Source organism: Peromyscus eremicus, chromosome 4 (assembly GCF_949786415.1).
Source record: "Peromyscus eremicus chromosome 4, PerEre_H2_v1, whole genome shotgun sequence".
NCBI classification, from domain to species: Eukaryota; Metazoa; Chordata; class Mammalia; order Rodentia; family Cricetidae; genus Peromyscus; species Peromyscus eremicus.
Window position 1 is genome coordinate 86,965,578 of NC_081419.1, and position 20,923 is coordinate 86,986,500.

Sequence of the window (20,923 nt, forward strand, 5' to 3'; positions counted from 1 at the left end):
AGTGGCGGTGTGGGAGCCTGGGCCAAGATCATATTCTGTTCTTTTTTTTTTTTTTTTTGTTTTTCGAGACAGGGTTTCTCTGTGTAGCTTTGCGCCTTTCCTGGGACTCACTTGGTAGCCCAGGCTGGCCTCGAACTCACAGAGATCCGCCTGACTCTGCCTCCCGAGTGCTGGGATTAAAGGCGTGTGCCACCACCGCCCGGCTCATATTCTGTTTTTATTCTACATGTTTCATGTAATTTTTCCCAAAGATTTTAGTAAGAATCTCCAGAGCCAGGCCCAGGCCTCTAACTGCAGTCTGGGCTTGAATGTGGTCACCTTTCAGCAAGGCTTGGTCACACCCCAGTTATTTATTTGTTTATTTTGGTTTTTGAGACAGGGTCTCTCTACATAGCCCTGAATGTCCTGGAACTTCCTATGTAGATCAGGCTGGTCTCAAACTCACAGAGATCCTCCTGTCTCTGACTCTTGAGTTCTGGGGTTAAAGGTGTGCGCCCCCATGCCTGGCCCCAGCTTTTCACTTTTTTATGTGGTACTATGGATTGAACCCAGGGCCTTACACATGCTAGGCAAGTACTCTAAAACTGAACTTTGTCCACAGTCCTCTTTTTAACCTTTTGTTACCAAGTCATGTCAAGTTCACTAGGCTAGTCTTCAACTTACTCTGCAGTCAAGACAGGCCTTTAGCACATCATCCTCCAACTTCAGCCTCCTGAGTAGTGAGGACATGAACCTGTGCCATCATTCCTGGCTCACATGCTAATCTTACAGCATACACACACACCCCTCAGGAGCACCCACCTGTCACCCTTCCAGTAGAGGCAGCTTGCTAAGGGTGTTATGTACTGGCAACGGTTCCATGACCCCTTATTGCAGTCATAGCTGTTACAGACTATGCAAATTTATTTCTAGTGAGAGGATGAGAAGCTTATAATTACAAATGAAAGAGGCCCAGACCAGCATCCTTTAGGGGCATGTGTCCGAAACCCAAACACTAGTACTCCCAGGAACCTTTTTTTCTATTACCAGACTGTCCAGTTTATAGAAAAGGCCAAGCGAACACTCAAACTTCTCTGCAACTCCTTTCTCACAGAATGCAACTCTCTGTCTCTACCTATCAGCCTTGACACTGAGGTAGCCCAAACTCCTCAGGGATCATCTAGACCCTGGAATGTTGTCTACTGTTCACTCTGTTAACTAACATGGATAACAGGAAAGAGTGAGGACACCATGCCCATGTACTGTTGAAAGAGAGATAGTCCCAATCAATCCCTTGTGTCTTCTGGAGATCATCACTACTGTCCAGTGAGGAGAAGCTCACCAAAGTGCATGCTGGGAAGACCACTTGCAACTTGTTCCTCAGCTAGGAGCCATGTGGAGGCCCAGGGAAGCCAGGGCATCTCTAGTGCTCTTCCTCCACAGCTATTTCCATGGGCTATGGCAAAGCTGAGTGCTCCCCACATTGTCTTCCTTTTTTGTGTAGCTTCACAGTCTAAGATTCCAAATGTTCCTCCCACACTACATCTCAAAGGGAGCCCCAATTTCCTGTGGGAACACAGCCATATGTGCCTGCTCTGGAGCTGAAGTAATTTCAATTTTGATTCTTTTATAATGGAAATGAAGCTAACTGGGCTGAGTACAAATGAACTGAGAGTTATTTAAAACCTCTAATACAGTGACTCCAGTAAAATGTAAGCATGCTGCCAATTGCACAGGACAGATCTTACATCTAGTTCTGTTAAGCTGCCGGCTTCCGTGGAACAATAGTGGCTTTTTATACATTGGGTGCTAGCCTTCATGTATGTGGAAATGGAGGAACTTGGGGAGATAAATCATGGGAAGAGAAAATGTATTCAGAAGCCAGAAGTGATGTAAGAGAAGTGTTGTAATAATACTATGGGGCTCTGAGTTTCTCTAACTTCCCTCAGGTACCATAGCACATTGTGAAGCCTTGCTGCACAAGGCCAAGGCTAAGGCAAGAAAGAAATGTGGTGGAAAGGTTCCTTGGGAGCAGGAACCTGCCAGCTGCCTGGGAGGTTGCCTGAATCCTTTGTGTAAATGAAACAGTGAAGATCTTGTAGTCATTTTTCTAGTCCAGCACATCTATAGCTGGTTGGGGAAAGAGGAGGTAGGAAAGCTCCAGCCTGGCATTTTCAGAAAGGGACTTAGTGGGTTATCAGCCACCATGAGCCACTTCTCACATTCCATCTTCTTTCCTCCTCCCCACCTGCTGATCTCCTCACTCTACATCCCATTTCTCAGGGGAGAATGGGATCCTGTCTGCCACTGTTCTTACATTTTCTCGTTTTTTTTTTTTTTTTTAACTATCTATTATGTTAGCAAGTTGGACTGCCATAAATCACTTACTGGTAGCCAGACTAATTGCCCAATAGACATAAATTTAAAATCCCCAGTGATGGCACTTGCCTTTAATCCCAGCACTCAGAAGGCAGAGGTAGGTAGATCTCTGAGAGTTCGAGGTCAGCTTGGTCTACAGAGCAAGATCCAGGACAGTCAATGACAGCAAAGGCTACACAGAGAAATCTTGTCTTGAAAAACTAACCAACCGCCGGGCGGTGGTGGCGCACGCCTTTAATCCCAGTACTCGGGAGGCAGAGCCAGGCGGATCTCTGTGAGTTTGAGGCCATCCTGGACTACCAAGTGAGTCCCAGGAAAGGCGCAAAGCTACACAGAGAAACCCTGTCTCGAAAAACCAAAAAAAAAAAAAAAGAAAAAAAAAAAAACTAACCAACCAACCAACTGACTAAAACAACAACAAAAACAACCAACCAAACAAACCAAAAACAAACAAACAAACAAACAAACAAACAAACAAACAAAAAACAACCCCAAATCCTCAAGCTAGGAATCTTGAAACAAAGGAAAAAGGACTGATGGTAAAAGGAAAGACATATGCTCAAAAAGACAGAATGAAGCCAAGTAGCCAGCACACAGGAAATAGATGGGAAGTAGCATTTGAAGTGAGTTTAGTAAGAAATAGGTAGGAAGTTCCTATCTTTTTAAAGACTCATTTTATTTTTTAAGTATGTGTATGTGTATACATCTGTGTGGGGGTATGCACATTTTAGTGCAGATGCCCATAGAAGCCAGAGGTGTTGGATCCTCCTGCTTGATGTAGGTGCTGGGAACCAACCCCAGGTCCTCTGCAAGAGCAGTACATATTAACTGCAGAGCCATCTTTCCAGCCTCTAAACTTGGTTATTTTTGATGCTTTAAATACAGATGTTAAAAAGGCTTAATTTTTGTGTGATAAATAAAACCTTTATGTCAAAGTGTTTCTCTGGCTTAAAGGGCAGATCAACGAACCATGAAGGGGTCAGGAAGGGCAGGGCTGAAAGGGCTGTTTTCTCCTGATGCTTAGGAATCAGAGATGTCCCATAGAAAATTCAACTGTCAACCGCATACCTACCATCACAATCAGAACCATCAATAACCCTTCATGGAAATCATGTTGAGAACAGAAATCAAAACCTAGTTCTCAGAAAATGCAAGGAAAAATGAATCTAGAGATGAAGTTCCCAAAGGAGAGAATGCCCATTCTCTCAGAGGAGCAGGCAGCCTGATAGCTATGCACACATCTGTGCCGAGCCTTTCTTATGCTTGGATGATCTTTTCAGAACAGTCATACAGTGGTGGTACATCCAACTGTCCATCAGAAGTTAGCTCAGCATGCAATTCTGACTCCAGCCATATCCAGCTCTCAGTTAGGCAGAATCCAAACCTGACTGAAAACTAGATAGTTGAAAAGGTAGTTATTTATATGCACATCAAACGGCAAAGTTTTCTATTCGGAGTTAATATAACTACCTGAGGATCTATCCTCAGGGAAAATTTGAGTGGACAGGACAAAGCTAAGAAAGGAGAAAAAGATGAGGAAGTACTAGTAACTGCACAAAACTCTAAGGTAATGCTCTGTCCAGAATCATGTCTGAATCTTTAATGAAGTAACTTTACTTTAAAGTTACTTTAAAAAAATACGGCCTGAACCTCATGCTTCCATTGTTTTATAGGAGAAAAAAAAAAGCATGTAACTTAGAAGTCATTAAACACTACATAGAATATATCAAACAGTTATCGCTTCCTTTAGCCTGTGAGCAATACCGTGTACTCTGATGACTGCATGTTTTCTAGGAGTTACTAGTCTCCTCTTACGAACTTTATCCTTCATCCCAGATAGATGTTCTCTCAGGAGGCCATCTCAAAAGATCAAGGAGCATGATTGTCAGACGTCCATATGTCACTTTGTCCCACTGTTCCAATCTCTGCTCTTTTCAGTCAGAGGTCTACCTGGCAGACTCCAGTGGCTCTCAACTCCAGTGCAGTCAACATTCCCTCCTTACCTTTGATGCCCGGAAGGAGAACGCTGTGGACTTGGTGTCCGATTTCCCCCGGTCTTGTAGAAGAAGGCCTTGGTCTTCTGTCAAGGCCAGGTAGTGGCCTGTGGTGAGATGCCGGAGTCGGAAAGCCTGGCCCCACCTGATGTTGCTGCCGCTCCAGCTGGCGAAAAGCACATGATAAGTTGTATTTACACAGAAGTCAGTACTGTTCAGCGTTTATCCTGTACTTTCTTAAACCCCAGCATTATGCCATCTCTGAGGTTTATCATTAAGGGTCAATGAACTGATTTCTGTTTGCCTAGAAGTCAGCACAGTGCTTTCCTCTGACTCCTCTTAAAGGCAAGGACCATGATCCTGATGGCAGGGCAGTACATACTATGACGGGAAGTTCTGAGTTTCAACCTATCATTCAGTCTACCAATGTGCACCTTTGTGCAAACCACCTCAAAACAATGGTAAGATCTCATTTCTAGGAACACTTGTGTCTAGAAAACCAGTCTTTCCATTTGGTTATTGGAACTCAAATATTGCACCATCATAAAGAGTCATGTCTTCATGACAAACCACAAAACAAACAAAACAAATCAAATCTGCAACCACTGCAGGTTATGCCTCCAGGAGAGGCAGGTAGTAAGGGATGAGATAAGGAAACAGACATTCTGGTATACTCAAAGGAGATATGTTCTGCAGGAAAAAGTAGAGTAGGATTGAATGAATGAGATAAGAAAAACCTCAGGTGGAGTGTTAGTCTTTTCATGGCCTGCTGTGGATGATTGATTGATAAATGCTGATTGGCCAGTACCCAGGCAGGAAGCATAGGCAAGACAAAGAGAGAGGAGAAGTCTGGGAAGTGGAAGGCTGAGGCAGAGAGACGCTGCCAGCCACTGCGATGAGGAACAGGATGTAAAGTACCAGCAAGCCACGAGCCAAGTGGCAAGTATAGATTAATAGAAATGGGCTGGGTTTAAGCATAAGAGCTAGAAAGTGGTAGGCCTGAGCTAGTGGCTGAGCAGTTTAACTAATATGAGCTTCTGAGTGATTATTTTATAAGCGGTTGTGGGGTCCGTGGGGCTGGGCAGGACTGGAGAAAACTCCAGCTAAAAATGGTGCCCAATGGGTTGGCAAGAGTTTCCACCTAAAACCTGAGAAAAAAGATTCTAAAAGGAAGCTAAAAACAGCTTCCTAACTGTCTCACTTAAGTTAGCAGCAGACTACAGCTTTGAGCTACTCTATGGTGGGTTCGTGACGTGCGGGCTTGACCTACGCTATGTTACACAGAGGTATCTCCAAGATGAGCACTATGCTGTGTGTTGGATATAGTTTTTGCTAGTTCAAAAAAAAAATGGTTTCTGAGCTGCTTTGATAAAAGCATAGGCCCACTGTTTCTAAGAGTTGATGGCTCCCAGAGCTGGCAGTAAATGTACCACCGCCATGTTGGGAAGCTGCAGTTTAAAGCAATAGGTTCACAATAAGACAGATTCAGATGGAATAGTTTACAATATGTGTAAAAATGTACATAGGCTTGAAAGAGAGAGAGAACAAAAATATATACGGTTATACAAAGAAATAGTTTTTAAAAATAAAGTCTTTAAAGAGACAGTAAAGGTAATAAAAAAAAATAAGCCATGTAAAGATGGATATCACACAGAGAATCTGCATTGTGTTGTTTTTGGAATTCTTAACTGCAGAAAGACATTTGATTGTAAAATTGTAAAATCTTCACCAAAAGGTTAGCATTCAAAATATGGTAACTATTAGGGGAGAAATTATCCATGATATCATTAGTAACTCAAAATTTATGCTTGAAGTTAGATTACCATATCTGTGTCAAACTTTAAAATCATTATCCACCTTTTCAACTTTTAGGAACACCCGAGAATCCAAGTCACAATGATAAAAGACCGAAATTCTTTATGCCTAGGTGTCTGATGTAAAGAGCTAACAGCTACAACTATGACAGTATGTATATACCTACTTTGACATTTGAAAGGCCTCTTAGGAAGTCTTGAGCGAGTGAATAAGTGGCTGCTTCATTAAAAATAAATCAGTATTTCTCACACACAGATACAATATTATGTATATATTTTTGTTTTTTACTTATATAACAGTGGTACACTCCAAATCAATATCTTCAAAAGCTTCTCAATAAACTATGTAAATTAGGCAAAAAAGGAGAGGGAGGTGTAGGAGAATTCCCACTACTTCCTTTTCATCTCTAGCAGACCTTCTTGGGGGGTAAACATCTCTCATGAGAAAGAATTCTCCCTTGAACACATGTTTAGGGAAACATTGGCCTGAGTTCTAGGGAGGAAATGGAGAAGCAGCAGCAGGTGGAGACATTATTTCTCTCCTCTCTTACCTCCACTGTTTAACTCTAACTCAACTTACCTATCTTCCCAGCAAATAAAAGGACTTGTTCTCAACCAGACGGGCCTTCAGTATTTAGAGTTTAAAGGACAAGTTACTCAAGCTTTAAAAGCTGTTACTCAAGCTCATGGTTAAAAAAAATCAGCCTTTGTTCCTTCCACCTACATACATTACTGTTTGAAATATTCTGACAAATGTTGTTTTCTTCACAGCTATGTGAAGTTTGAATCTTATTTTACTAACTGCCATCATGACTACCTGTCTATCTTTGTTGTTTAAAGATAGCTCTTAACTGGAGCCAAGACATCCACTGACAGCTTCCAGAGAATTTGTTTAATAAAATAAGGAGCAGGGAGTGGGGTGGTGGGGTGGGAGTGGGGGTTGGGGGGTGGGAAGCTTTGAGGGTTTTAGCTGGTAATGCCAGAACTATAATTTAATTACCCAGGCTTTATAAGAACAGGATGCAATCAACCTTAGAATCAAAGTAGGAGACTGGAAATATCATGAGAGTGAGAAAGTCAGTCTCTCCCCCCCCATGTGATTCCTTATAATCAAAGCCATAGAAATTTCAGAATTTAGCTCTCAACCATGGACTTTTGAGGGTTCATCTCAAGATACATAACAAATGGTAAATATAAGAGAATGGACTGTACTGGAAAACCAACCACTCTTGCAAATGGCACCATGTGTACCATGTGTTACCTTATCCGAAGGGGTTCCACTCTCCACAGAGACCTGGCTCTGGTCCCAGCTCCTCCAGCTTCATAGAAAACTCTCCTGTGAGCAGAGATGGAGATCAGCACTAGTTGAGGAACAGCTCCTTTCAGGGGAGGAGCACAGCAGCTGTCTAAGCCTCCCAAAGTCAGCAAAACTCAGAGAGGATTGGCTGTGGGTTCTTATCTCTACTCTTAGGACAAATAAAAGTGACTTAAGGGGAGGGGACTGCACCCCACATGCAACCGATACTCATGGGTCACCAGAGAGACAGTGGAAAAAGGGATGCCAGTGTCTCCCATTTCTTCATTGCTACAAGAGCCCAGTTGCATACTGTGTTGCTGATAAAGAATGCTGCAAGCCTTTCAGGTTAGGCTTCTCAATGTAGTTTACATTTCTTATAAATGGATTTTTACTTTCAAAACACATATGCACTATAGTGCAAATCCCTTGTCATTGTTCTAGGGAGCCTGGATAAAGTTGTGTCTCCAGCTGCCATAGTTTCCATAGTTCCATTATCGAATGGTTTCTTTCTTCTCAGCTTAAGAACTATGTTTTAATATACTTGTAAATGATTTTTGTTTTGGACTAATTTTAGATTCATGAAGGAATTTCACAAACAGTCCACAGAGTTCCTGTACAGTGTCACTCCATTCCCCTCACAATGTCATCTCGCATCATCGAGATATGTTTGCCTAAACTGAGAAGCCAAAGCTTGTAGCCAGTCAGGGTACTCAAACTCAACACCTTATTCATATTTCATCCAAAAGTTTCCGATAGTTATTTTCCTGTTACAGGGTGTGATCTAGAGTGCCACAGTCGAGGCTAGGCTTGTCTTCTTTACTTGCTGTCACAGTGTTTCCCACTTCTCCCTTGTTCTCTTACCACTCAGAATTTTGAGAAGTACAGTATTATGCATGCATGCAATGCACACATTTGTGTGTGACTATATATAACTGTGCATGTGAAGAAGCCAGAGGAGGATGCGGGATGTCTTGTTTGGAGACATTTCAAGACTGATCATTTACCTGCACTTGAATTCACCAGCCTTACATCCTACCTCTGTCATAGTTTGTCTATGTCACAAAAGTGAATTATTCAAAGCTTCAGAAGAATTTGGACCTAGATTTTAGGAAAAAAAACCCTTCAACAGTGATGAAGAGGAAATAGATATGTCCCCCATGGTGAAATAGACTGAATTTGTTCAAAAGATGCACATTAAAATGGAAGATAGCTATATTTGGATCTGTTAGTACTATGAACTAGGGAAAGATCTGTCAGTTCTCTGTGGTTCAGTTCCCTCATCTATAAAACAGGCCTAATAAGGGTAGTTATATCATGAGATGTAAAAGACTCAATGTGATTTTTAAAACAATGTTTAAAAAGAATGTTCATGACTGACCTACTCTGGTGATGGGATGGCCAAACACCCTAATTGTCATGTTAGAAACCCCATCCAACTACTGAGGGATCTGGATGCAGAGATCCATGGCTAGGCCCCGGGTGGATCTCTGGGAGTCCAATTAGCGAGAATAAGGAGGGTTTATATGAGCGAGAATTGTTGAGACCAAGGTTGGATAAAGCACAGACAAATAGCCAAACAAATGGAAACACATGAACTATGAACCAATGGCTGAGGGGTCACCAACTGGATCAGGCCCTCTGAATGGGTGAGACAGTTGATTGGCTTGATCTGTTTGGGAGGCATCCAGGCAGTGGGACCGGGTCCTGTGCTCATTGCATGAGTTGGCTCTTTGAAACCTGGGGCCTATGCAGGATCGCTTGGCTCAGCCTGGGAAGAGGGGACTGGACCTACCTGGACTGAGTCTACCAGGTTGATCTCAGTCCACGGGGGAGGCTTTGCCCTGGAGGAGGTGGGAATGGGAGGTGGGATGGGGGGAAGGTGAGGGGGGCGGGAGGGGGGAGAACAAGGGAATCCGTGGCTGATATGTAGAACTGAATTGTATTGCAAAATAAAAATTAAAATTAAAAAAAAGAAAAAAAAAGAATGTTCATGGACAAAGAACTATGAAATACAGATTTATCCAATTTTTTTTAAAGTTTTGGTTTTGTATTTATTTATTTATTTATTTATTTATTTATTTATTTATTTATTTATTTATTTTAAGATTTATTTATTATGTATACAGTGTTCTGTCTGCACGTATCCCTGCAGGCCAGAAGAGGGCACCAGATCTCATTACAGATGGTTGTGAGCCACCATGTGGTTGCTGGGAATTGAACTCAGGACGTTTGGAAGAACAAGCAGTGCTCTTAACCTCTGAGCCATCTCTCCAGCCCTCCAAATTTTGTTTAAACATAGATATTTATAAATATGCTTAGAAGAACACATTAAGGCACATGGGTATAATAAAATATTACATTAAGCATGGTTACATCATCAAGGTGAGGTTATAAAGGACATTTCTAAGCCTTGTTTTAAATGTATATTCTACCAGAAAATACTTAGTAAAGAAAATCCTATACTGATTTATAGCCATAACTTCTAGGTGTCTATGTACCTGGCCAAGAATGGAAATGCTACTCTCCTGACTTTGCCACTCACACAGATTGACTGAGATCTTCATTGGCTCATCTCTGCCTTTAGCAAAGGCTGAAAAAAAAAGTAGAGGTGAAGTGGCCCACCTTGGGTCTCAACCAATCCTGCCCTGGAGCTAGCATCAGAGGACCCTCTAAGCCCAGCTTCTGAAGTATACTTAAAGGCCTATTCTTCCTGAATGAGACATTTTTGCAGCTTGGCCTGTTTAATCTCACCAGGTTCCCAAGGTTGAAACAACTTGTTCCTGAGATCGTAAATGACTGCAATAAGGATTAGTGTGGGTGGACAGCTGAGGTGCTTTTGAAAGCCTGGCTGACAGCCTAGCCTTAGCTCCAACAGGTCGAGTGACTTAGCCCAGGGCAGTTGACAAGTCAGAGGCACAGGCAAAAATATGAGTTCAGAATGTGAGATTGTGGATCTTTAGTTTCCATTCTTGGGTAATATTTTCACCAAGCCTGCCTACCCTCAGGATTCAGACGGAAGAAAATCAATTTCATCTGGGGAGTCAGTACCATAGCTTAGCATGCTATCTATTTCCTGTTTCCTCACCACCCCTCTGATTTCGTTGTTTCCAACAATTCTGGCCAGTTGAGGATTCTTTTTTTTTTGTTGTTGTTGTTGTTGTCGGATAACAGACATCAATGAAGAGGCTTACCAGTCACAGTCTCTAGACATAAAAAAAAATTCCAAGGCATCTTGCCACCCTGCATTCATTGAGAATGCCAGAAAATTTCAAGAATTCAGGCTCCAAAGGACTCAATAGTAGCTTCTTTGCTCAGTCAACCCCTCATATTGTCTTGCAAAGGAAAGAGACAAGTGTGTCTTCTCATTTTCTTTGGTAACATAGTAAGATATAAAACCAACAATAAGCCAGACATATAATCCCAGAACTGAGAGGCAGATGTAGGCTGATGTCTGTGAGTTGAAAGCCAGCCAGATTTACATAGTGAATTCTAGGCAGAACTATATAGTAAGACCTTTTCCTAAAAACAGTAGTAGTAGTAGTAGCAGCAGCAGCAATAAAAACCACTAAAATCAAACCTATACAAAACAAAGATAAAATGGAAAAATATCCTGCAACTGAATAAGATCACATGACAATATTTAGGTAGTGATCTGTAATCCTAAGAGAAATCAGGTCAACTTTTTAGACATCACCATCAGCCACTGACCATGATTAAGGAGGCAGGGAGTAATTCACTCACAACAATTATATAGATCTATGTTCAGTGTGTTTTGGACTCTGTTCTATGTCACATCTGGCTCCTGTGAAGGACATTCAGAGGACCTAACAAGCAGGAAGGAACATACTATAAGAGGCTCAAATCATTGGAGGAAAGTTTCTGCAGTAACATATTCAATTACACTGCTTCTGGGTTCTTCAGCACGTGGAATAAGAAATGAGCCCTGATGGAAAGCTGACAAAAATCTGGCTTTCTAGTCTCCCATCTGAAATCAGTCAGGATGTCACCACTGGCAGAAGTCTGATCAAGATGATCACCAAACTGTCAAGTTTTAGCCCTAATGTTACCAACAAAGTAAAATCAACGTAGTTGAAAAGGATCTTGTAAGCACGACAAAAAGACAAGAAACTGCTGTCACGAAATCAGACTAATTACTGTCAAAATTACGCTGAATTTGGATGAGAGGTTTGATTTTTATTTAATATGAGACTTGTACAGAGCATTTTATGTACTCTTCCTTTGATTATAAGCAAAATAGTAATAAATCTTAAGTATATATTTATTGTGTGGGTTAAAATATCCTCCATTTCATAATTTTGAATATTTTAGAAACTTTTTACTGAAAAACATCACATAATATATTTGATATCCTTTCCCCTACTCCAAACTCCCCTCAGATCCTCTCCACTTCCCCTACCCATCCAACTTCATATTCTTTCTCTTACTCTCTCTCTCTCAAAAATATAAACACACAGGAAAAAACAATAACAGAACAAAAAAATGAAAATCAAAACAGAAAAACTAAAGAAATCAGTATGAGGAAAAAAATACAAAAACATAACACAAAGCACATGCACAGAAAAACCATGTAGTATCCCTTACTACTATTAGTATATTGATTATTATGCTAGAGGAACATAGCAATAAAATGACCCCTAATAGTGCTATACCCATAGAGCAGAGCAGAGCTTAACCCTCATCAGAGAAGCTTCTTCTTGCAGTATATGGGAATAACAAAGAGATCCACAACTGGATCCTTAACAAAACCATCCCGGTCAAGGTTCAGTGACCTATACAGAAGAGGAGGCAGAAAGATTCTAAGAGCCAGGGGTGCTGGATAACTTCAAAGAAACAGTGTCTTCTGGACACAGCAGGGCTGATTCACATAATTTTGAATCTTTAACAAGAGCCCATTAATCAATCAGCTATTGGACTAAAGAAAGTTCACTTCAATACTACCTCAGCTAGCTATATTCCTCCACACTGCTCCCTGCTAAACCCATCTTCGGTTGGATTCCGATGCCTAGTTTCTCCCAGTGAGTTGGTAGCAAGAAAAATGAAACCAACCAACTCTGTCTTAATTACTTAGTACACAAAGTGGGAGGGACAAAGGTAAGCTGTCTTTCAAGGACCAGCAATAACACACAGCCTCCCAAAATGACAGATTTCCCTCACCAACGGGGTGCTTCAGACTCAGGAGCAATCAAAGACAATGAATGGCTTGGGATACATTGTAGCATTGTTTGCTTAGATTGAATGTAAACACACCACTTTTTTTTTTTTTGTGAGCAAACACTACTGTCTTGGCATTCCTATTTAACAAACTGGAGCTGTGGTTAGATGAAGGTCAGGCCAACTGAGAAATACCTACACAGTTCATGTGTGGCCAAATGAGAATGCAAACTCTTGAATATGAGTTGCCAGAGACTACAGACAGCTCAGAGAAAAAATGAGGACAGTGGCTTACCTGTGCTGAGAATCATTCTGGTCTGTAGATGGTATCGTCAAACACTCATCATGACCATGGAAAAGACGAACTACGTGCCCACCAAGTAGGTATCCTATGAAAGAATGGTATTCTACTATAAACTGACGGAAAGCTTAAAGAGAACACTGTGTTCAGTGGTGGTAAATTCATGCAGGTCATAGATGATTCTAGCAAACAGCAAGAGAGGTGCATTTGGGAAACTATAGAGTCCATGAATTCAGGCCTCAGGGAGAAAAGAATTCTAACACTGGTAGTTAAGTAAAATTTCAGAAATAAGGCTAATGATCAAGAGGAAGGTAAAACCACTGTGTCAACTGTTATCATTAAAAAACAAAAGGAAAATTACTGTTGGGAAGAGCAGGATTTTCCAGTTTCTTAAGAAGCTAATAACTCAGTATCAAAATGACCAGAGAAGTTCTTATAATCCTACCTAGTGTGTGCACTCTGTGGCAAAATCCAAATCAAATTATAGATATGGGTAGAAATGACCTGGAATGGGGTGACAATCTCTTTTTAAGAGTTGTTTAGGAAAAGGCAATTACGTTTTTCAGAGCTGCTTTAGGGGAAGGTAGTTTTTAAATGTAGTTAACAAATACAGATAATATTTGATAATGCATCTATAGCAAAAAGTGGGAGGCAGAATTACTCCAGCATGTCTGAGTGGACATGCACACTAACTGCTATCAACAAGCGCTTAGATTTTAGCAGAGAAAAACCTCAACAGTCATGGAGTTCAGATGCTCAAAAGAAATAATGAACTTCAAGGGCATGATGACCCACTGGTCTTCAAGTGATTTCTAAGCATTAATTCCAAGAGCATACTAGCAGGAGACAGGCCTGGCTGGGCTAGATTTGCACAAAAAAATTGGATTTGTTATTCTTCTGAATTAAAAAATCACTAGGCTACCCTGTTCTTAGGAGACATATGAACTTAATATGCTCCATGTCTATATTTGGAGTTTTTCTTTTTAATTACATAATTAGAACACTTAGGGGGCTATCTCAAACTATTTTGGATGCTGGATTAAAACAGTATCAATGAGAAATCCTGGTAGATGGGAAACTGGTGTTCTCAGAGCTTATTGGGCAGTGATGGTCCGATTTTCCTTAGCTTGTTCCTTTTTTATTTAGGCAAGGAAAGATTATCTTAAACTCCCCTCAAATATTCACAAGTATTTTTCTAATAGCTAGTTATACTAATATGTACATTTGCATTTTTTTGCATTTGAATAATTCATGATGCACTGAAGGGAATTCCTAGTAGCCAATTTACAAAGAAAATTAAAAACTTCAGCCATCAAGCCCTTGATTAAACTCTTTATCTTCTCTTGGTGGTGAGACTATGACCATTAAGAGTCCGTCATGAATAGTTTGTGGGCTTTTTCAATCAATATCCTCCTCATCTGAGCAAACGGCTAAATGCTGGTGCATTACAACTTTTCTTAGCAGAACTCACTCACTCACTCTCTCTCTCTCTCTCTCTCTCTCTCTCTCTCTCTCTCTCTCTCTCTCTCTGTGTGTGTGTGTGTGTGTGTGTGTGTGTGTGTATGTGTATGTGTATGTGTATGTGTATGTGTATGTGTATGTGTATGTGTATGTCACAGTCAGGAAGAAAGTATGGAGAGGAGGACCACTAAAGTCCACAAGGGCAGGGTGAGTTTCTCCCCTGTGGATGTTGAGTGGCCATTCTCCATCCAGCTCTGTGACTGAGCTGATGAGCTCTTCCAATTTCATGCACACAAGGGCACTCAGCACTTCTGTGAGAACCATTTGACATGATTTGCAAACACTCCTTAATTAATCTCCACAAGCTCTCTGTTGGGACTGAGATAAATTTATTTTTGTGGTTGAAGATGAAACATTTAACACAGAGATGGGGCTGAAACTTTCTAGGGAAGGATTTAAGACAGGGAGTCTGGATTCCTGAAAGTAGGGAAAGACTGAATAGATTTAAAGAGGTGGATTGATGTTTGTATGTATATGTGTATATGTGTTTGTATGTGTATTGATGTTTGTGTGTGTGTGTGTGTGTGTGTGTGTGTGTGTGTGTGTGTGATACATATGAGAGAGAGAGAGAGAGAGAGAGAGAGAGAGAGAGAGAGAGCGCGAGCGCGCACACCCAGAGCTTGGCAATGCTGAGCACGTGTACTATCACTGACCTACAGCCACAGCAAATGTCTGATTTTTAAAGGCCTCTCATATACTACCAGGAAACTTAAGGTTTGTCACTTCCCAATCATTTGGCTTAACTGTGGTATCTTCTGAAACTGGGCTGTCACCTTGATAACTCTCATTTTCCTGTTTTCAAACATCACAGCTCAGAAGAGCATCCCCAGTTTGAAACTATGAGGCTCAGGAAGAAAACTAGGGTTAAAGCCTGTGATAAGACCATTCATAAAAATTCAGATCTTTCTGTAATGTGCTAGAATGGAATGCAATAACCCTTGGGTCATTGACATTTTGTTTTTCTGCTCAGTTGTGGTATTACCTATGAGTGAGGTAAGGCCAACGTGTTTGTTACATAACCTGTAAAGTGCATTGACTTTGCCTGTCTCCAAGAAATAGGTTACGAAAACAAAGTTGGATGACCTTATTTCCACAGAAAGAATTTAATGCTGAGAAAATTTCATTTATTATATTAAGGAGTATTCCACAAAGGTAAGTAAAAATCAAAGACCAATTATATATTTATTATAAAGCAAGTTCTTTCCTTCTGTGGAGAGAGGCATGGGATGGCATGGGGAATAAGCCATGTTACCTGTCTGGCAAATGATCTCTTCCAAGATGGAAGTTTCTGGGCTTGTTTACTTACCAATAGAAAGCATGAATAAAAGTGAAAACTTGGTGAGAGAGGGAGGGTGTATGTCCAAGTTCTGTGTGCTTGTAGTGATAAACTAACTATGGGTACCAAAGAATTAAAGACAAGCTTAATGATGCCCATGGGGAGTCCGAATAGAAAATAATATATACTGACACCAGAGAAAGAATGTAGGAGAAATAAAACCATACTGTATGTGGAACTCAAAACAGCAGATAATGTTGACATCCACAGCCCAGAGGGAATGTCAGGCTCAGGGCTGACTGCATTACAAAGGCCTACCTTCTTCGATGCTACTTCCCGAACACGTAGGATGTACATTCCAGAGTGTTTGCATGAAGGAGGCATCCACTTGTATGTTACCATTTGATATTGAGAGATGCTGCAGTGGGAAAAGAAGTGAAATCCTCCTTTAAACCACTAGTCCAGTCCTGTCAGAGCTTCCGACTACAATGTCAAGGGTTACGTTAAACAGCATCCGTGTTCTGTGGTTCTTTCTACATAGCCTGTGTGGGAGCTTTCTTTACTCAGTCTTGAAGCAGCTTCATATCTAGCTCTGTATTCCAGGAAGAAGGAATTTGCAGCCACAGAGGTGGCAGACAAGCATTAACCTTGTCACCCCAGCTGCATCCCTGACTCCACACTCCACACACTTATAAAACGTCTATTTTTTTTTTTGTAGGATAAGAAAACCCATAGATGGGAAAAAATTACTTCAACATTTGGAGAAAGCAAGGAGAAATCAGCTGGCAGGGTTGGCCCTGTGAGAAACTGCTAAAAAGTTTAACACCTATCTTTGGCATTTCTCTATCTTCAGGCATCCCCACTCTGAGCAGAGCTTGCCTGGTACCTATACTCAGATTAAAGACCTCATATGCATCTATCAGCTTCTGTAATACCCCCTGCACTAACATTTTACATTTTTTTCTTTCTGTATCAAAAGCTTATTTTTCTGTATTCTTTTTGCCATGTTGTATTCCACTTGGCAAGAGCCAAACAATGCGATAAATTCATAGTAATGTGTCTTAATTCATCTTAGCAGCATTTGCTCAATACTACACAATGATCTAAAGGAAAACTAACAGTTAAATTCCAGGCACTATGGAATCCCCTAGGCCTCGTAGGGGAGAGACGTCTTGTTATACCCAGCCTGCCCTGGCTCCGTTTCCCTTGGCCACCTGTTCCTAGAAGGGTCATTCTGAAAACAAAAGATGCTCCTGTTGAGAGGTACTTACAAGGTATCTTTCAGAGGACACACTGACGAGGATAAGGTCATCTCCAATTCGTACTTTCTCTCCTTCAGACCTCTGTTTGGAAGCAGGATGTATGGTCCACCAACAGGCCTCTCCTACATAAAGGCTTCGTGAGTATCCCAGAAAGCAGTGATCCTAATTCTGCCCCATATTCCTTCCTGACGACACACCTCTCCCTTCTTCCCAACTCTCTTGGCTTCAATTTCTATTTATCTACAACCAGCCTTGTTGTCTAATGTATGCTCTAGACTATATTTTTTTTATTTTCCATAATGACAGAAAGACACAATTTGGGAAAGATTATTGGAGGTCAGTAACTACAGAAGTCTGAATATTTTAACAGATGTAGGACATGATTTTTTCACACTTCCTTTTATATTTTTTAAGAATTGATTTCAAAATATGTTTTGGTGGTACATGTGGAAGCAAGAAGACCAGAAGTTCAAGTTTGCCCTTGGCTTAATGAGTTTGAGGACCTCAACCCTTGTCCCCACAGAAAGGGGGCCTTGAGGACTCTATTTCACTGACATATTGAGCATTTTAGCAATTTTATCTTTCTTCTTCACTTTCTATGAAATGTGCTAAAACAATAGTAAAGAGAATTTTTTTTTGATTCTTAAGGCTCAAACCTGTAAGAACTAAAACAGCCTAACACATGTGAAAATATATGTACCGAGGAAGAAAAACTGTTATGGGGGTAGGGGTGGGGAATGACAATTTTAAATAACACAATGGAGAAGAAGCCACTGACTTAAAAGTACACCCTGCTATGAATAGATTTCAGCAGAAAAACTGCTTGGGCTGGAGGTGAAGATGGGTTGTAAACAGGAAGAATGGCTAAAAGGACATTTAAGCCCAAGATCCCCTCCCCATCCCACACAAGCAGATGCCTCTTCCTCCCCCAGGCTACAGAATTCATGGAGTTGCAAACCACCAAGGGTCTGGTCTTGGAAATACCATAAGATACCTCCAAATAAGAAAGTGGAGTCCTGCTGAGAGCAGAGAACTAGAGTTTCTCTGTGATTAGACACACTCCCACTTCTCTCCCTTTGCTTCTACCCCTCAGCTTCTAGAATGCCATCTGCAAAGCTGAGTGATGTTTACTAGTCCTCAGATTTGAGGACTGCTTTTTAGAGAAGCCAAAACATACTAAAGGTAAAAGCTACCAGGGTTTGAGATTCTCATCTTAAATGCTCAGGGCTCTGAAAGATAACTCCAGAGTAAGTACTATCAGATGCCAAGCTACAACCCAGCTTCCCATCAGCTTTTATGACCTTGACTTGAATGTGAGCAAAGACAAAAGGTCATGTTGAATTTGAGGAAGGCCTCTAACATTGATATCAGAAAACAAACAAATAAATAAACAAAAATGGTGGAGGTAGGGCAGGAACTAAAAATATCAAGATTGCAGAGAACAAAAACTTTAAGTAATTTTACAAGTAACAATCTTAAAAAAGAAAGAAAATATACTCAGAAAGTATCTGAAGATTCCTTTAAGAGAGAAAGAAAATTACTCCAATTCTGAACAAAACCAAAATAATTACAGACAGTTGGAAAGTCTTCCAAAAAGAACACAGAAAAATAGTTTAGAAAGGAGAGAGAGAGAGAGAGAGAGAGAGAGAGAGAGAGAGAGAGAGAGAGAGAGAGAATGAATTAGATTTGAGCAATGGTGGTCCATGTTTTTAATTCTTGCACTTAGGAGACAGAGGCAGGAAGATTGCTGATTGAGGCCTGCCTGGTCTACATAGAGTTCCAGGATGACACAGTGAGATCTTATCTTGGAAAAAAAAAGAATTAGAATTTGAGAGGAAGTGAGAGGAGGGGTTGGAAAGGGAAAAGGAAAATATTTTGATTAAAATAAAATTCTAGAAAATAATCTAGAGGAATCCCCAGGAAGCAAGAATAAAGAGTATTAACAAAGAAATAATATCCCTAAAACTTTCCTGGTGCTGGACAGCAAGCATCTGCAAATAGAAAAGGTCCCAGAGTCCCTTGCATAGTCAAGCATCCACCCTATCCTGCATCCTCCTGAGACTGCACAACAGAGAGAATCCACAAGACACACTGCGGAATTTCAGACATTAGAGAGAGAAAAAAAGAGTTTTTAGAAAGGAAAACAGTCACACACAAAGCATCAGGAATCAGAACACGCTTGTCTCAACAGCCAGTTTGTCTCAAAAGCCTGTAGGAAGCCAAGAAAAAATACTTTTAATACAGAATTAAACTAAACTATGAATTACTTATGAAGCTAGGATGAACAAACCTTCAGATAATTTGGTACCTGCATGCATCTTTTCTGTGAAAGCTACTGTGTAGTGTAGTTTGCTGAAATAAAATAGTAATCCGTGGTGTAGTGAAAAAGAAGCAGAAGCTAGAAGAGGCAAAGTGAAGTCCTTGGGTGATGATGGATATTTCTAAGAAGATGAAGAGATAATGTGACTGATCCTAATAATTCAGGGACATTTTTTGGGTCAATGGGAAAGCTTGAAGTGAATCCATGATTCAGCCACAGAAGATAAAACAAACCCGACTATATTATATCATGTGGGTTATTTACAAATATGTGATAGTAGTTATACCAATGGAAGTTGTTGGTTTAGTTTTTCCATAAAAACAGGCATGGACAGATTGAGAATGCAAGGAAGGACAGTGAAAAGTAGACTGTGAGAATTAAACTTTATCAGGACGTGAATAGATAAAACCTAATCTGGAAAGAATCAATGAAATGGCAGTATATACACATTTTTCATAAACAGTAGCAAGCAATACTAGAAGAGCCGAACACAGGTGCCTGAGGCAGGAATCTAGAGTAGGGAGCAGATATTTTTAATAAACATCAAAGTGCCACTTATCTATTAAAATTATGTATAGGTATTTGACTACATTTAAAAATGCATTACAAAAGAATATGACTTGTACATTTGAGGTAAAATTGATCAGACTATCTGGTATAAACTCTGTGGGCCATTAGAGGGCATCCAGCATGAAGAGCATCATGAACAGACACACACAAAAAAGAGAGAGACACTTCTCTGACACGTCTCTTGTCCTTGGAGCTGTTCCCTGAACTCCTAGGGTGTGCCGGTCACTGGCTCCAAAACTCAGGGCAGCATTTACAGCATCCTGTCCTCATGATTCTAAATTCTAAATCTTTGTCAACGTAGTAGAATCAAAACAAAACTTTAGAAGTGTGAAGAACTGAGCAACTAACTCAGTTGTACTGATTATCTAGTCTAAGAATTTATTAGTATGTAGGGGGAAAATCCAGACTTATTTCTTCACACTTTCTCCTCAACATCCAACCCAGCTAAGGAGCAGCCTTCTAATTGCCGGGTAAGGAACTAGGATTCTATCTCAGTGGATTCCATGTGACCCCCTCACCCTCATGATAGGTCTCATCCCATAAAACCCTGAATGTTGTTGGGGAAGCCAGTACGTTCTCCTGACTCAAGGAGAATATGAGCAGAGTAGGTCAAGGGTGAAAGAAAAGCAAATTACTTCAGACCCTAAATTTGCATGCAGCCAGTCATCCCTTTCCTACATGTCCACACACAGATCATCTTCTGAGCGGCCACTTTGAACTTGGTCCAGCTCAAGCATCTGCTAGGTCTGCTGTCACCAAAGTTCCTACTAATTCTGATCTCAGGGGCTCAGAAACTAACTTCTGAAATAAGTAAGAGAGTCTGTTTGCCTCCTTTTCATTAGAGGCTCTAACAGTAAATTAGGTATATTACCTGAACTCTTTACTAGAAAGTGCTCTTTTTCTATTCCTTTGCAGATTTCAGAAAATACACCATCATTTCACTGCTATAAATAGAAGGACTGTATGAGACTCTTTTGATTATATGCTCTAAGACTGGCATCTGGCTTATAGAGAGAGGCCAACTTACACTCATCGTGT

General features: G+C 40.7%; 1 protein-coding gene across 1 annotated transcript in view; it reads right to left on the bottom strand.

Moving 5' to 3' along the window:
• Ryr3 (ryanodine receptor 3) overlaps window positions 1-20,923 on the bottom strand; it is a 359,592-nt gene that overhangs the window by 273,631 nt on the left and 65,038 nt on the right. Inside the window, exons 6-10 of the mRNA XM_059258921.1 lie at window positions 17,005-17,117; window positions 16,052-16,151; window positions 12,931-13,024; window positions 7,428-7,502; window positions 4,362-4,518 (exon numbers count right to left, since the gene is read on the bottom strand). Of these exons, the coding sequence (XP_059114904.1) occupies window positions 4,362-4,518; window positions 7,428-7,502; window positions 12,931-13,024; window positions 16,052-16,151; window positions 17,005-17,117 (539 nt within the window). The remainder of the gene's footprint in view (window positions 1-4,361; window positions 4,519-7,427; window positions 7,503-12,930; window positions 13,025-16,051; window positions 16,152-17,004; window positions 17,118-20,923) is intronic.